General features: G+C 49.7%; 1 protein-coding gene across 10 annotated transcripts in view; it reads left to right on the top strand.

Moving 5' to 3' along the window:
• Nucleotides 1–12601, top strand: part of RHBDF1 (rhomboid 5 homolog 1) — a 37250-nt gene that overhangs the window by 6063 nt on the left and 18586 nt on the right. For 9 of the 10 annotated variants that reach the window (XR_012765619.1, XM_075436528.1, XM_075436520.1 and 6 more), the window contains exons 2-3: nt 9909–10050; nt 12238–12368. Coding sequence is in view for 9 of the 10 variants with exons in the window: in XM_075436528.1 (XP_075292643.1) it covers nt 9931–10050; nt 12238–12368 (251 nt within the window). In the remaining variant the exon portion in view is untranslated. Of the gene's footprint in view, nt 1–9081; nt 9203–9908; nt 10051–12237; nt 12369–12601 lie in introns of all 10 variants that reach the window. The other variant, XM_075436521.1, reaches the window with a different exon arrangement.

Below are 12601 nucleotides of genomic sequence, written 5' to 3'. Positions count from 1 at the left end.
AAGCAGCCAGAGCCAGTGCTTACTGCTGTCCTGAGAGTCATACCAGTGCTGTGTTCCTAGCTTCGCTTGTGTCCTGAACCCTTACGGTACATGTGATGAATATGAGAACTGGTAGGAAAAGCTAGTAGAAAAATGATGCCTTTGTTCAAACACAGTTGTAGGATTTTGTTTGTTTTGTCTTTTCTAATGTGGGGTGGTGGCTGCGCTGACAAAAGCGTTTTCGTGAATCTTACCTTGCTGTATATTTGAGGCAATGACTGTCCGTGGCACTTGTGGATCAGCCAGTGCTTTAAAGTGCATCTTTTTTACTAGTAATGAAAATAAATCAGGAACAGGGTCTTCTGGAGCCCCACTGAATTGTGCAAGAAGTTAAATGTGTACTAAAATAGTTTCTGTGATCACTCTTTCCTGCTTCTTTGTTAACGAGGAGCTCCAGTGACGCTGAAGATCGTGTAGACCCAGGCAGAGTACTGAGATAACTGCACTTTGAGGCTGCTGGGGACCCCGGAGCAAGGGGCTCTGCCAGCTCGGCGCAGGCACTGCAAACTCAATGGGCAGCCATGGTTACTTTTGAATAGGGCGCAATAATGAGGCTTGCGTAGATGATCCTTCCTCTGGACACGCTTCCAGTGCTGGCAGTCAGCTGTTTATAATTGGAATTGTTAATATTTGAGTTGTTAATGTGATTATACTTGTTACCCGTTCTGGCTACGTTCACTGTGGCACTGGACCAGCAGTAGTGTCCTGGCTTCCTGCACAGGCGTGCTGAGATGCATCAGCCAGCTGGTAGCTGGTAACGGATCTAGGCGGAAACCAGCTCCTTCTGAGGACCAGGCAGTGCTGGCTCTGTCGGCTTCCCGAAGGAATGGGAGTGCTGGTCAGTGCTGGCTTCTCACCCTCAGTGCTTGATGTGCTGACGTGCTGTCACTGGAGCTGTGAGCAGATATCGTCATCAGTCGGTGCCCGATTGTGTAGCCTATAAGTGGTGTGCTATGACCACAGCGTTAGGATGTGGCTGCTGGAAATGGGGCTCTTGCATAGGGTGCAGTGCTGGCATTCTCTGTGCAAAGCTGCAGGCTCTGTTCATGGAGAAACACAAGCAGGATGAAGATGCTCAAGTACTCCAGACGGTTTCCCACTGCTCCCTGCTCTGTTGGTTGTGTTTCACGCTCATGCTGTTCCCCTTGCTGGTATCTAGGTAGGTCGTAGATGGCTCTGTATTGCGTTTACTCTAGGAGGTGGATGCTGATTGCTCGTCCTGGGCCCTGCGTGGGCATTGGGGCACGGGTGTGCTCGCTAGTGCGGTGAACCTGCTTCTATCATCTGGGTCACGCGTGCCTGGGAAGTGGGAAAGGCAGCCCCTCTGCCCACTCTGCTGGACTTGGCTCCCTTCCACCTAGTTGTTTTGCGGGTGCCACAGGCCATAGGGAGCAGAGGAAACTTGTCGCTTGGGAATGCTTCTGTGGAAGCTGCCTGTGCCTGAGGTTTTGTCGTCAACTCTAGAGAAGTCTGTGGATGCTTTGGATGTTTTCCCATCCGATGACTCCAGAAAAAATTCACTTTGCCTCTGGTGGTATAGTAGTATTTTATTCCTGCTGCACTCAACACCTGCATTGAGGGCACTTCTCAGATCATTATTTAAGCCTCAAGAGACGAAGTACCCATCACCTCCCGCGTGATAATTGTTAGCTTCCCACAGTGCTACAAGTGTGAGTTTTTGGCTATGTTTTCACGATTGCTTCAAACTGTGCTGCCTTGAGAAGCAGTCCAGTTGTCTGGCTCCAGCTGCTCTTGTTGTTCCTGCTCCTTCCCCTTTCCTTCTGCTGGCACAAGTGTTTGTGGAGCCATGTGGTGACTTGGATCAGGGAGGAGCTGGGGCTGGAACAAACCATTTTCTTTGCTGAGCTCATGTGGGTCAGTTCCCAGTGCGGATCACCCGACAACTGCAGGGATGCTTGTGCCAGCACGAGGAGGGGGGCAACACAGAGGGCTGGGGGCACTGCTGCTTCTGTTGGCTTCCTTCTCTTTCAAGTGGCCGTGATATCTTTGTAACTTGAATTTTGATCATTGGCTTTGGTGTTCTTGTTACTACTCCACCTTTTGTGTGCTGCAACAAAAGGACCTAAAAGATCAGAGTCTGTTGCCTGTGTGTTTGCAGGTTGCAGTTGGGGGTCATCTTTTAACCTGTATTTAGAGAAGTTCGACTACGGATCTGGGGACTAACAGGAATCAGAAGAGTTTTTTGAGCTCTTTGTTTTTCCTCTCTCTTGTATATCAGGGCGCCAGACCTGGATACCCTTCAGGTCCCATGTGAAGCTGCTTTGAAAGCTTTTAATACTGATGTTCCAGTAGGAGGTCAGTTACAGCTGGTTTCTATCATGACCGGCTTCTTTTTCTGAAAATCAAGAAAATCGGTTGCTCAAAGGCACATCAGATCTGCTTTCCTGATCGTGGGATTGGCTCACATACATTTGGACTTCACTGGCAGATGTTTTTATTACCTGTATTTAAAACCTTCTGGCTCTGTATGTAGCTGAGCTTTCTCCAAGTTCAGTGGGTCCCAGGTGAAGCTTTGCACTCTCGGTGTGCCTCTTGCATACCAGTATCATTCTACAAGGCTTTGCATGCAATCCTAACCCTTGGGTTTTTCCACATGTAGCTTCCCGTTTCCTGTCTAGGGGTCTGCCTGGTCTCTTCCAAGCCAGGAAGTTTCCACTGACGTTTCTCAGCTAATTAACTTCCAGTATCTCCTCTTCTAGCTCTTTCTAGAGCACCAGTTGAAGAGAAAACCCTGAAGGAAGATTGTGCGCCTTTTAATTCGCTCTCTACAAGGCAAAGGCCTGTGTTTCATCAGAGTACACAGAAAGGCTTTTGTTACCCCAGATCCATTTCTTCCATGTTCTACTTCAACATGGAGTTTGAAAGACGGTTTGGGTAGGGACAGGTCTTTCCGATGTGCCGCGCTGGCCTGCAGGAAAACTATGTCTTTGAATAAAGGTTGGCTACTTCCCAGGTCTGCTGTCTGGTCCCTCTCTGGAGGAGAGTGCGGGGGCTCAGTGTGCTGCATGCGTGTTTGTGGGGGTAGATGCAGTTCCCTGAGCACCGGTCTGCGAGGCTGGCGTGGAGGAGCGCTGCTTCACATAGGCAGCGGACAAAGGCTCAGGCTGGAGTTTGGTGTTTCAGGTAAGCTGCTATCACTGAGTAGGCTGGTCCTACGCTTCCTCTCTTAGGCTGCACAGAGCTTATCTGAAATTGTCTGAGCCTCTTCAGGATGTCAGCTCAACAGGAAATAATTTACTAGGTTGGTTTTGTGCTGGTAAAACACCTTGAAGTGGCTTGCCTGGAGTAAGGCAAGACTGCTCTTTGGGCAGCAGCTAGCTGTCAGGTTGGTCTGCTGGCAGCTGAAGGCAGGGCCTTGAGGAACTGTTGCCTGTGTGATTTCGTGCAGGCTGTTGTGGGCAGCATCAGTCCATGTCAGCACTCAAGCAGAGCTTGTGTACGGCGTTTGTGTGTGGTGGAGGGCAGTGAGTGGTGTGTGGGGATGGTGGTCCTGCCAGCTCCCTGCTGAGCAGGGCTCAAAGGGATGCTGCGTCTGCCTAGCTCGCTGCCAGGCTTGTGCCCAGAGGTGCTTGGGTTGCTCAGACCCCAGCTTCTGCTCGGCAGCCTGCAAAGCCCAACGGCATCTTCCCTGAGGTCGGGAGAGCCGGATGGAGTCCTGCACAGGGCCACTGCCAGGGCACTGCTGGTGGCCTGGTTTCATTTCCCAGGTAATGTCTTACAGTGGGACATGGTGGTGGTCTCAGCCAGAGCCTGGCTGCTGCTGTGCCATCAACAGCTTTCCTCAAGAGTGCAGGGTCATGGGTCTGTTCCATCTTCCCTGTCCCTGCCTGCCCTCAGCCCCTCCATCTGGCTTGTTTTAAAGGTCTGGTGCGTGTCTGATATTTGAGATATCATTTGTAACTTGTTGGGTCTGATCCACGCTAGATGGTTTTATTGGCAGCCGTGAGGCTGAAACCCTACTGCTCCTCTTCTCCTTGGACTTCCTGCCTTTTCTCTGCTGTGCTAGCAGAAATCCTCCTGGAGGGAGGCACAGCCAGCAGCCCGCTGTCTCCCCTGGCTCGCTCTCTCTGGAGAGCACATTGAGGATCCCGATTTCTTTGCTGTCTCTCCACCCAGATGCCTGCTGATGTGCCTTGACCAGAATAGCTGCAGGGGCAGACCCCTTCAGGTACACGGGACTCGCCTGGGACTCTGCATAGCAGGCACTGCAAATACAGCTGTTGCAGTGACGGGGGTTTGAAAAATGGAGGAAAACAGCTGGAGGGTGAACATGGGAGGTGGTGATCGGATTGCGGCGGAATAGCCCAGGTGTCTGTTACCTCCCGGGGGTGTCTGTATGAAAGTGCACGTTCTGTGCTGGAGAGGAGCAGCATTGCTGGGAAAAGCAGGTGATGTGCATTTGTGTGGTAGGGTTGAATGAAGGGGGGGTTTTTTGTTCTGTTTTGGGTGGGTTTTTTTCACTTGGAATGTTTTTTGGGAAAAAAAGCCAGCTTTATTTTAAATGGGAATGCTGGTAGAAATGGAAGTTCTGGAAGAAAAAAATGAAGATAGGAATAGTTTCAGTTGTCTATTTAAATGGAAGGATGGTCTGTGTTGGAAATGACTGTGCAGATCTCTGAACGTGTTTGAGATGCCTGTCAGTTTTAGGAGCATGCTCAGGCTTCAGTACAAGGCTTTTCCTTCTCCGTTTGGGTCAGTGGATTTCACTAAGCAGCTTTTCTTGATCATATGCCAACTTTGGGATTTAATGCGCTCTTCCTCTTTCTTAGCCTGACCCACAGCACAGGGGATTTGGCTTTCATTCTGGTACTGTGACCCTGCTTTGGCGTGGAGCTTTTGAAGATGACTTTCCCAGAGTATCTGCAATACACAAGTTTTTTCATTTGTTACTTTGTTAATAATTTTTGTGCTGCTACCACAGTTGTACATGCAGCTGATCAGTTAGAAGAAGCTAAATTTGCAAATGCCGTGGGTTCAGCCTGTGTGCTGGAGAAGAGTTTGTATTTCTGAATTCCTCGGTTTTGTGATGCTGGGGGAACAGCTTCTGAGCTGACTGAGCAGTGCAGGTGGAGGCACCGGGACCAGGACTGTGGCAGCACTGGGAGGAGGAGTCTGGGCAGGTACTGGGCCCTTCTGTCTCTTCCCGGTCTCTTCAGACAGTCTCCTTACCCATGTCTCCAATAGCTCTTACGTGGTTTTGGTAATAGTGGAGACTTCTCTCTTGATGCTGCTTGTTGGAATCACTACCCTGACAGTTTACAAAAGTTGAGTTTCAAGCCCCAGTGGCAGTTCACAAAAGCTTGAAAGCATGAACACTTCCACCTATCTAGGATGAAGACATTTAGCTGATGTCTAGGTTGGTGGAGCATTTTCTGGACTTTGGAAGATGGTGCAAACCACAAGGACAGGTGAGGGGTCTGGAACAGCTCCTGTACAAGGACTGAGCAGCTGGATGGGGATCCCACTGTGATTGTGGGAAGAGAGGGTGGTAGGAAGGTCATGAGGGAGATCTGTAGAGCTAGTACTGGGCATGGCGAAAGGGGGTAGGGAAAAGCTATTCACTCTTCTAGCCCAAGAACCACGGAGCATCAAGTGAACCCAGAAAATGGCAGGTTTAAAGGCAAACTGAAGAAGATGCTGGTCATGCAGAACGTGTTTCAGCCGTGGAGCTCTTTGTTATGTGCCATTAGAAATACTAAAAGTTTGCTTGGATTCAAAAATAAGTTGGATACATTCTGGAATAAAAATCATTGGATGGATATGGAGATGGTTACAGAGAACCATCAAATGCAAAGACGTCTCTGGCACAGGTAGCCCCCGAGTTATTCATAGCCCATGCCATGACTGTCTGGGGAGATATGACGGTTAGGCGATCCCCTATGCTGTACTTATTGCCAGACATGGTCTGTTGGAAATGAGATACTGACTTTAGATGGATGTGTGGCCCGACCTTGCATGGCTGTGCTGTGCTTGTTCCTATCCTGCTGCTGTCAGGGACCTCTTGAAAACGCTTGCTAGGACAGTACTGAGAAATCGGGATTACTTTGAGGATTTGTGACCATTCCAATGAAATACGTGTCAGTGCAGTCAACCTTGAAACAAAGCCCATTGGCCCGGACAAATACACAGATGCTGTATCCTGAAACACTAACCCCTAAAAATAATCAAGGGGTCAGTGTGAAACTCGGAATGTACTTCTAGTGCAGTGCTGCGACAGAAGTTAGTGACTGCAGCACTTCCAGCGAGGACCAGGTGCAGTAAGGGCTTGCAAAGACAGTGTTCCACCCTCCAGCTGTACATCTAGATACACAGCTATACATCTGCTTACAGCTATACGTCTGTGTACACAGCTGGATCCACATTCAGTCTCACCACTAACCTCCTGGAGACCTGCCTCTCACATCCATGTGCCCGTCTGCTGGTGCCCGGGCAGTCGGCTGGCCTGTGCCGTGGCCGCGTATTCACAGTGTGCGGAGAATCAGGCCCTGCTAGGGCAAATGTGGCAAGTTTCACCTCGTGCGTTTGTGAGGTTTGTTCTTGGCCATTCCAAATGGAGACGCAGAGCCGAGAATGCTGAACCGCTCTGCCTTCACTGCACTCTTACTGGGAAATGGATGTTTTCAGTAAGTAAAAAGGGTCAAACTGCTGAAAGAGTTTGCTCCTGGGTTAAGTACTCTGTTTGCAGTCACACTCGAAACTCACCTGGTTTTTACATACTGCTTGCACTTACACAGTTATTATATATGCATTTTGATGCTTTGCTATTTTTCCAAGAACCAGGGAGACAACGTCTATTTAGGTGGCAAGTGCCCATTTTACTTACTGTTTAACATCATTCCAAGGGAAGATACTGCTTTCTGTAATACTTGGCCATATTTTTTTAGTGAAGCATTCATGCATTGTCTGCTTTTGAAGATCTTGATTTCTGATTGCTGTGCCCTCAAAGGAGGGTGGGACATGTAGGTTCAAACCCTTCAGGCAAAGGAAAGTGTTGAAATAGGGTCCCAAGCCTTCTCAAGAAGGCATTAAAGAGCTCTTGAGGTGCGGAAGTTTGGGAGAAAGCAGTCCATTGCCTCTGCCAGCTATGTGAATCTCATCTTGGCATCTTTTTCTTGCCGAAAGTACAAAGTTGAGTCAACTTTGGGGACAATCGTAAGACCATGGGCAATGATCCCGTGTGTGTGCATGCTCTGCCCTCTTCTTTGCATGTGGCGTGTGTGCATGCTGCTGGAGGTCCCCGTGCTCATGTAGGTGAGGGTGACAGTGAAGCTGGGTATGTGGAGATCCCTGTCTGTGGCAATTTAAGAACGGGGACTGAAAAGAGATCTCATCAGAAAGTTTTCATGGAGCACAGCATTGTCACAGCAGCTCTTGGGCAATACAGGAGTGATTCATTCTCTGCCTTTCTGGCTTGGCCTCACCGTTTGATAAAGCTGGAAGTTGTACGCACGCTTGATGCTTTATGCCCAAAGCACCTGCTCACAAAGGCAGCTCTGTGGGTGGGCAGGAAGGAAGTTGGGTGATACGTCTGCTCATTGAAGAGATGCTGGAAGATGAAGGTTGCTAGTTCAGAGGTTCTGAAATTCCCTTGAAGGCACAGAAAGGAGGCTCTGGAGTTGTGTTATGAGGGGCACGTTTGACATAGGTTGTGTTTGGTCACACCAGAGCAGCGGCTCTGTCGCTCTTTGCTGGTCTCTGATTAGAGCATCTCAGAAAGACCTGGTGTTTGTGGCCCTCGTGGGGTAAATGCTGGAGCTCTTTGCGTTGCATCAAGGGAGTTTTTCAGGTTTGAGAAATCTGCTTTGCTTTCTGACCTCACCATGAAGAAAAGTTTGCCCGTTTTGCATGCAAGACTGAAAGCTGTCTCATAGCGGATTTACCCTTAGCAAAAGCAGGCAGGAGTCCCCCTAATACTCTTGCTATTTTCGTCTTATGGGAAGTTAGAACAGATGCATTTAGTCACCCCTGTGGCTGGGGATGGAGGCAAGTGAGGAATTGTGTCCCTCTGATGCACGGCACTGCCTCTGCGCACACAGGACCATGGTGCATGTACGAAGGGCGTGTCTGTACAGGCTAGATCATGAATTCTCAGACTTTTGGGGGCCTGTGGTTTTTGCTGAAACCCAACCTTCATCCACCTACAGTTGAGTCCTCCCTTTCTTGTTCCGGCTCAGCTGAGCACGGCGCTCCTGGCAGCCAGCCCAGCTTACGCGACTGAGCTAGCAGCTGGTCTTCAGCTCCTTTTAGATGAGATTCTCTTCTCCTAACCCGATCCAGGTCACCCCCCTCTCCCTTTTGTTGACCTATTTCCCTCCTGTGTAAGCTTCACTGTTTGTGTGGCTCCCTTTCCAGAGCAGCTGCAGCGAGCTGTGGGAATGTGGTGGAAATGCCATGAAAGGCAGTGCGTGTTTCAGAGAACCAGTGCCTAATTTAGGTTGGAAGGGACCTTTGCAGGTTGGCTGGCTCAGCCGCTGCACAGAGCAGGGCCTAATCAGGCTGCTCAGGGCCTTGTTTAGTCGAGTGCTGAATATCTTCAAGGATGGAACTCCTGCGGCCTCTGTTCCTGTCCTAGGGCTTGCCCTCTCCCAAGGAAGACTGCTGGGAGGTTAGGCTCATTGTGCACTTAAAATAAATTGACTGTGTTAACACTGTAAGAGCACTGAGTTTTAATCTAAACAGAGCTTTTCTGCTACTTCCATTCAAATCATTGGTGCCTACAAAGTTAACTGGATGCTTATTCCATCTGTCCACTGTGGTGGGAAAAGAGGCTGGGACTCTTGTTTGTTTATTTTTTGTTCCCCTATGGGTTCTGTGGCCTTGGGCAACGCAAGGAGGGAGCAGGGAAGGAATTGCATCTTTCATCCCATTCAGCACGCATGCTTCCCGCTGCTAGCTTGCAATTGTGAGTGTGCTAGGAGAGGAAGAAATATGGGCTTGTAGAATAACTTTGTTTGGAAGGTACACGTGGAGGTCTCTGAGCTGATCCCTCTCCAATGAAATTTGTTTTCTTAATTGTTTCAGTGAGCTTGCACAGTAAAGTAGGTGCTCTGCCAGCCTGAGAGAGTCGCGTGGTCCCTGCCCCACTGTGCGCAGCCGAAACAGGAGGAGAAAGCTGCAGTGTAGCAGAGTGGGCAAGATGACAGTGAGTCACTCTGGTTACTCTGTCATTTTGGTAACACAGCGGTTTTTATTTAAATACCATATCATTATTATTTATGTATGAAAACCACTTGTAGTTCAGGATTAATGCCAGTTCTCTAATGCTCATGCTATGCTTGTATTACTCTGTGCACTGTGTTGTGTTTCTAGAAAATGACTACATTTAAAGGCGATTAGAAACAGCAATGAGAAGTGACCACTTGCTAATTGCTAGGTAGTAGTTAGATAGGAAAGCGTGGTGCTTGGCTTTGGGTGGGCGAGGGTGCCTGTGTGAGCCACAGGCTGTTTTTAGAGGGAGGTCAGTGTATTTCGGTACTGCAGTTACTTAGCTGGTTGGACTGGATCCAGATCTCATTAAGATTTAATTCATAACTGGTTCTTAAAGAATCTGAATCTCACAGTAGTCTCAGCAAAAATCTTAATGGTAGTTGACTCTCAGGCTTGTGACTGCAGTCTCTGGCACCTGGCTGGAGGTCCTGCGGGCCTGAGAAATGCGCCCTGTTCTCCGGGTGTCTGGTCCGGGCTGTGATGCCTGAACCCTCACGAGGAGCTTGAGAAGTCATCCGACTTGGGGCTTGGGCCCCGTCAGTCACAGCCTGGAGGAGAGCACTCTGCTCAGCCCTGCAGGCGTGTACTGTGTCAGGGATGAGCCTGCTCCCCTCCCAACTGTGACTTCTTCCCTCTCCAAGGCCTGAGGACAAACGTGGGACGATGTCGGAGGCGCGACACGACAGCACGAGCAGTTTACAGCGGAAGAAGCCACCATGGTTAAAACTGGACATCCCGGTGCCGGTACCTGTGTCGGTGCCAGAAGAGCCGCAGCCTGTGCAGGTATGGAGGCGGGGGGCAGGAGGAAGGGTCTGTGGGGCTGTGGAGGGGATGCGCAGAGCCTCACTGTGCCGAGAGCGTGCCTGTGCCCGTGGTCCCTGGCTGAGAGAAAGGCAGTCTGTGATGGCGTGTCACAAGGCCATGTGAGAAGGGGCAGAGCCACTGGGTAAATTTATGATCAGTAATTAAGTCCCCCTTGAAGGGGGCATGGGAGGGATGAGAGTGGCTTGCTGGTGTGCTCTCAGATCAGTGGACGTGACTGTTTAGATGTGGGCTTTGTGGAAAGTGTCCTGGCTGGGGGATAAGGGAGTGAGGTATTCATACAAGCGTTTCTTAAGGGGACTGGAGGGGTGAAGGGCTCCTACAGAAACATGAGGGCCTGGAACTGCTGGAGCTTGTGCTGAAATGAGCAGGGAATGAATCTGACTCATGAATAGCCAAGATAATGACAGGCTCTCATCAGTAACAGCAGAGAAAGAACAGTTGCTGGCAACACAAAGCTGTTACCAGTGTAAGGAACTAAGAAAATCATGTGGGATGAAAAGTAAGTAACATTGAAGAGCGGCGAAGTGGAGATGGGGTGATAGGTTAATAGGAACACTGTGCAAAGTATTAGAGTAAACCATCTGTATTTGGCCTGGGAATAGGAAGAATAACAGGAATTTCTGCTACAAGGTGGCAAAAACCTGTCATGTGCGGGTGAGACCTGGCTGGGATGATTGCTGGCTGCTCGTGTGACCTTCCTGCAGGAACAGAGACAACCTGCACCAGAGGCAGAGCCGGGGGATTCTTACTGCCCAGCTCCGCGGCTGGAGTGCAGTGCCTGGGTGGAGTTGCTTACATGAAGGAAAGGTTTAACCATCAGAGAAATGGAGGGTTATACAGCTTCCCTGGAGGGGAGCTGAGGGCAAGCTTGTCTTAAGAGAGAGCTTACGTTGCACTTTGAATAGCAAGGAATGGTCTCTTCACCGTTCCTCGATCCAGGGACTAAAATGCACTGCAGTTATGTGCCAGCTTCTGGCAGAAAAATCTTGGTCCTGGTCTTCTCTTGGAAGGAAAGTGATCAGGGTTTAGTCTGCAGGGATTAGAAGTGGAATGCAGGGTTTTAACCGTCCAAATCACTTATTGAAGGCTTTGATGGATGTGCTCTTACCTGAAATCTCTAAATCCAGCTGGGCACCTTCTGGAGACACACTGTGTACTTATGATGGAAGCTGGTGGAGGTGATGTTTGGATGTCCAACGTCTGCAGTACAGGCTGGCAGGATGAGAGGGCGTAATGGGTTCATTTGACTTATAGCCTGAGTATCTGTGCGTTGTTTTCACATAAAACATATAAAAAATGTTGACATTAGTGGAAATTATTAGCTCTCTGGGCTAGACGGGCTGGAGTTGCAGGTAGTCTTGAGGCAGACACAGTGTCTGACCAGCGAAACAGTTGATCAGAGCTTCATTTGCCAGAGGGGCAGTTTGATCAGCCTGCATTTTACAGATGGGGATGGTGTCTATGCCAAGCTGATGAAAAATTAATCCAGAGTAGCCTTGGGAAGGCAGTTGTATGGGCCTGAGAACAGTCTGGTGAGTTGTGTCATATCTGGTAGGTGACATTCAGCCAAGGTATGCCAGGAGCTTTCAGACCTGAGTATGTCCAGACAATTAGGTTGTGAACAATGCCCGCATCCCTTTCCCAGTTTGCTTAGCCTGTGTCAGGCAGCAGCTACAGCACAGACCCACCCACAGCTCTTGCAGGCTTTTAGTGCAGATCCAGAGTTGCTTATGAAGCAAATCTCCCTTACTGTGCTTCTCTTCACTTTGTGCAGTGGTCTGGGAGTGTGTGATCTGGGCTCCTTCTGGCTAGAAAAAAGCCAGGAGGGTATGTTGCAGGAGCTCACTTAATACACCCCATCTACAAATGGACATCAGTCCATGGGCCGGGCTAGAGCCAGTCTGAACTGAGCAGCATGCAGATGCTGCGTCCTTGCTGCCGACTGTTCTGTTCTGTTCTACAGAGCCCTTCCTGGCTAAGAACACAGTCCTTGTTAGCCTGATTTTGCTGCCCAACTGCATGCATCCAGCTTGTGGTTAGGGTGTTGGGGGGCTGTTGACTTGCTGACTAAATGTTTCACACCCTGGCTGGCCTTGTAGAGCATCACTCTGAGAATACTGACTCCACTCTGGCTTTTCTTCTCAGCCAACGAGACGTCAGGCTTTTCTGCGAAGCGTGAGCATGCCTGTCGACAACTCCCGCGTGCCCTCCCTGCCTAATGAAGTGAGGAGACCGGTGCTACAACGACAGACCTCAATCACCCAGACCATCAAAAGGTGAGACACTGAGGTCCTGGAGCCTGCCTTAGTGGATTCTGCCATCTGTTGCCATCCTTTATTTGTGGATTTGTGGTCCTCTGCCTATCCCATTGCCTGGCACTGAAGTGGCACTCTGTCGAAGCAGGAGTAGGTTGTCTTGCTTGTTATCTAGCAGGGGAGATAACAAGGCTGGGGGAGAGGGTGGGTGCAGGTAGGTCCCCAGTATATAATCCAGTGGTGCTATATAGCCT

Source organism: Opisthocomus hoazin, chromosome 15 (assembly GCF_030867145.1).
Source record: "Opisthocomus hoazin isolate bOpiHoa1 chromosome 15, bOpiHoa1.hap1, whole genome shotgun sequence".
Taxonomy (NCBI): domain Eukaryota; kingdom Metazoa; phylum Chordata; class Aves; order Opisthocomiformes; family Opisthocomidae; genus Opisthocomus; species Opisthocomus hoazin.
Note: the sequence above shows the minus strand (reverse complement) of the source record. Positions and strands in the feature narration are given on the sequence as shown.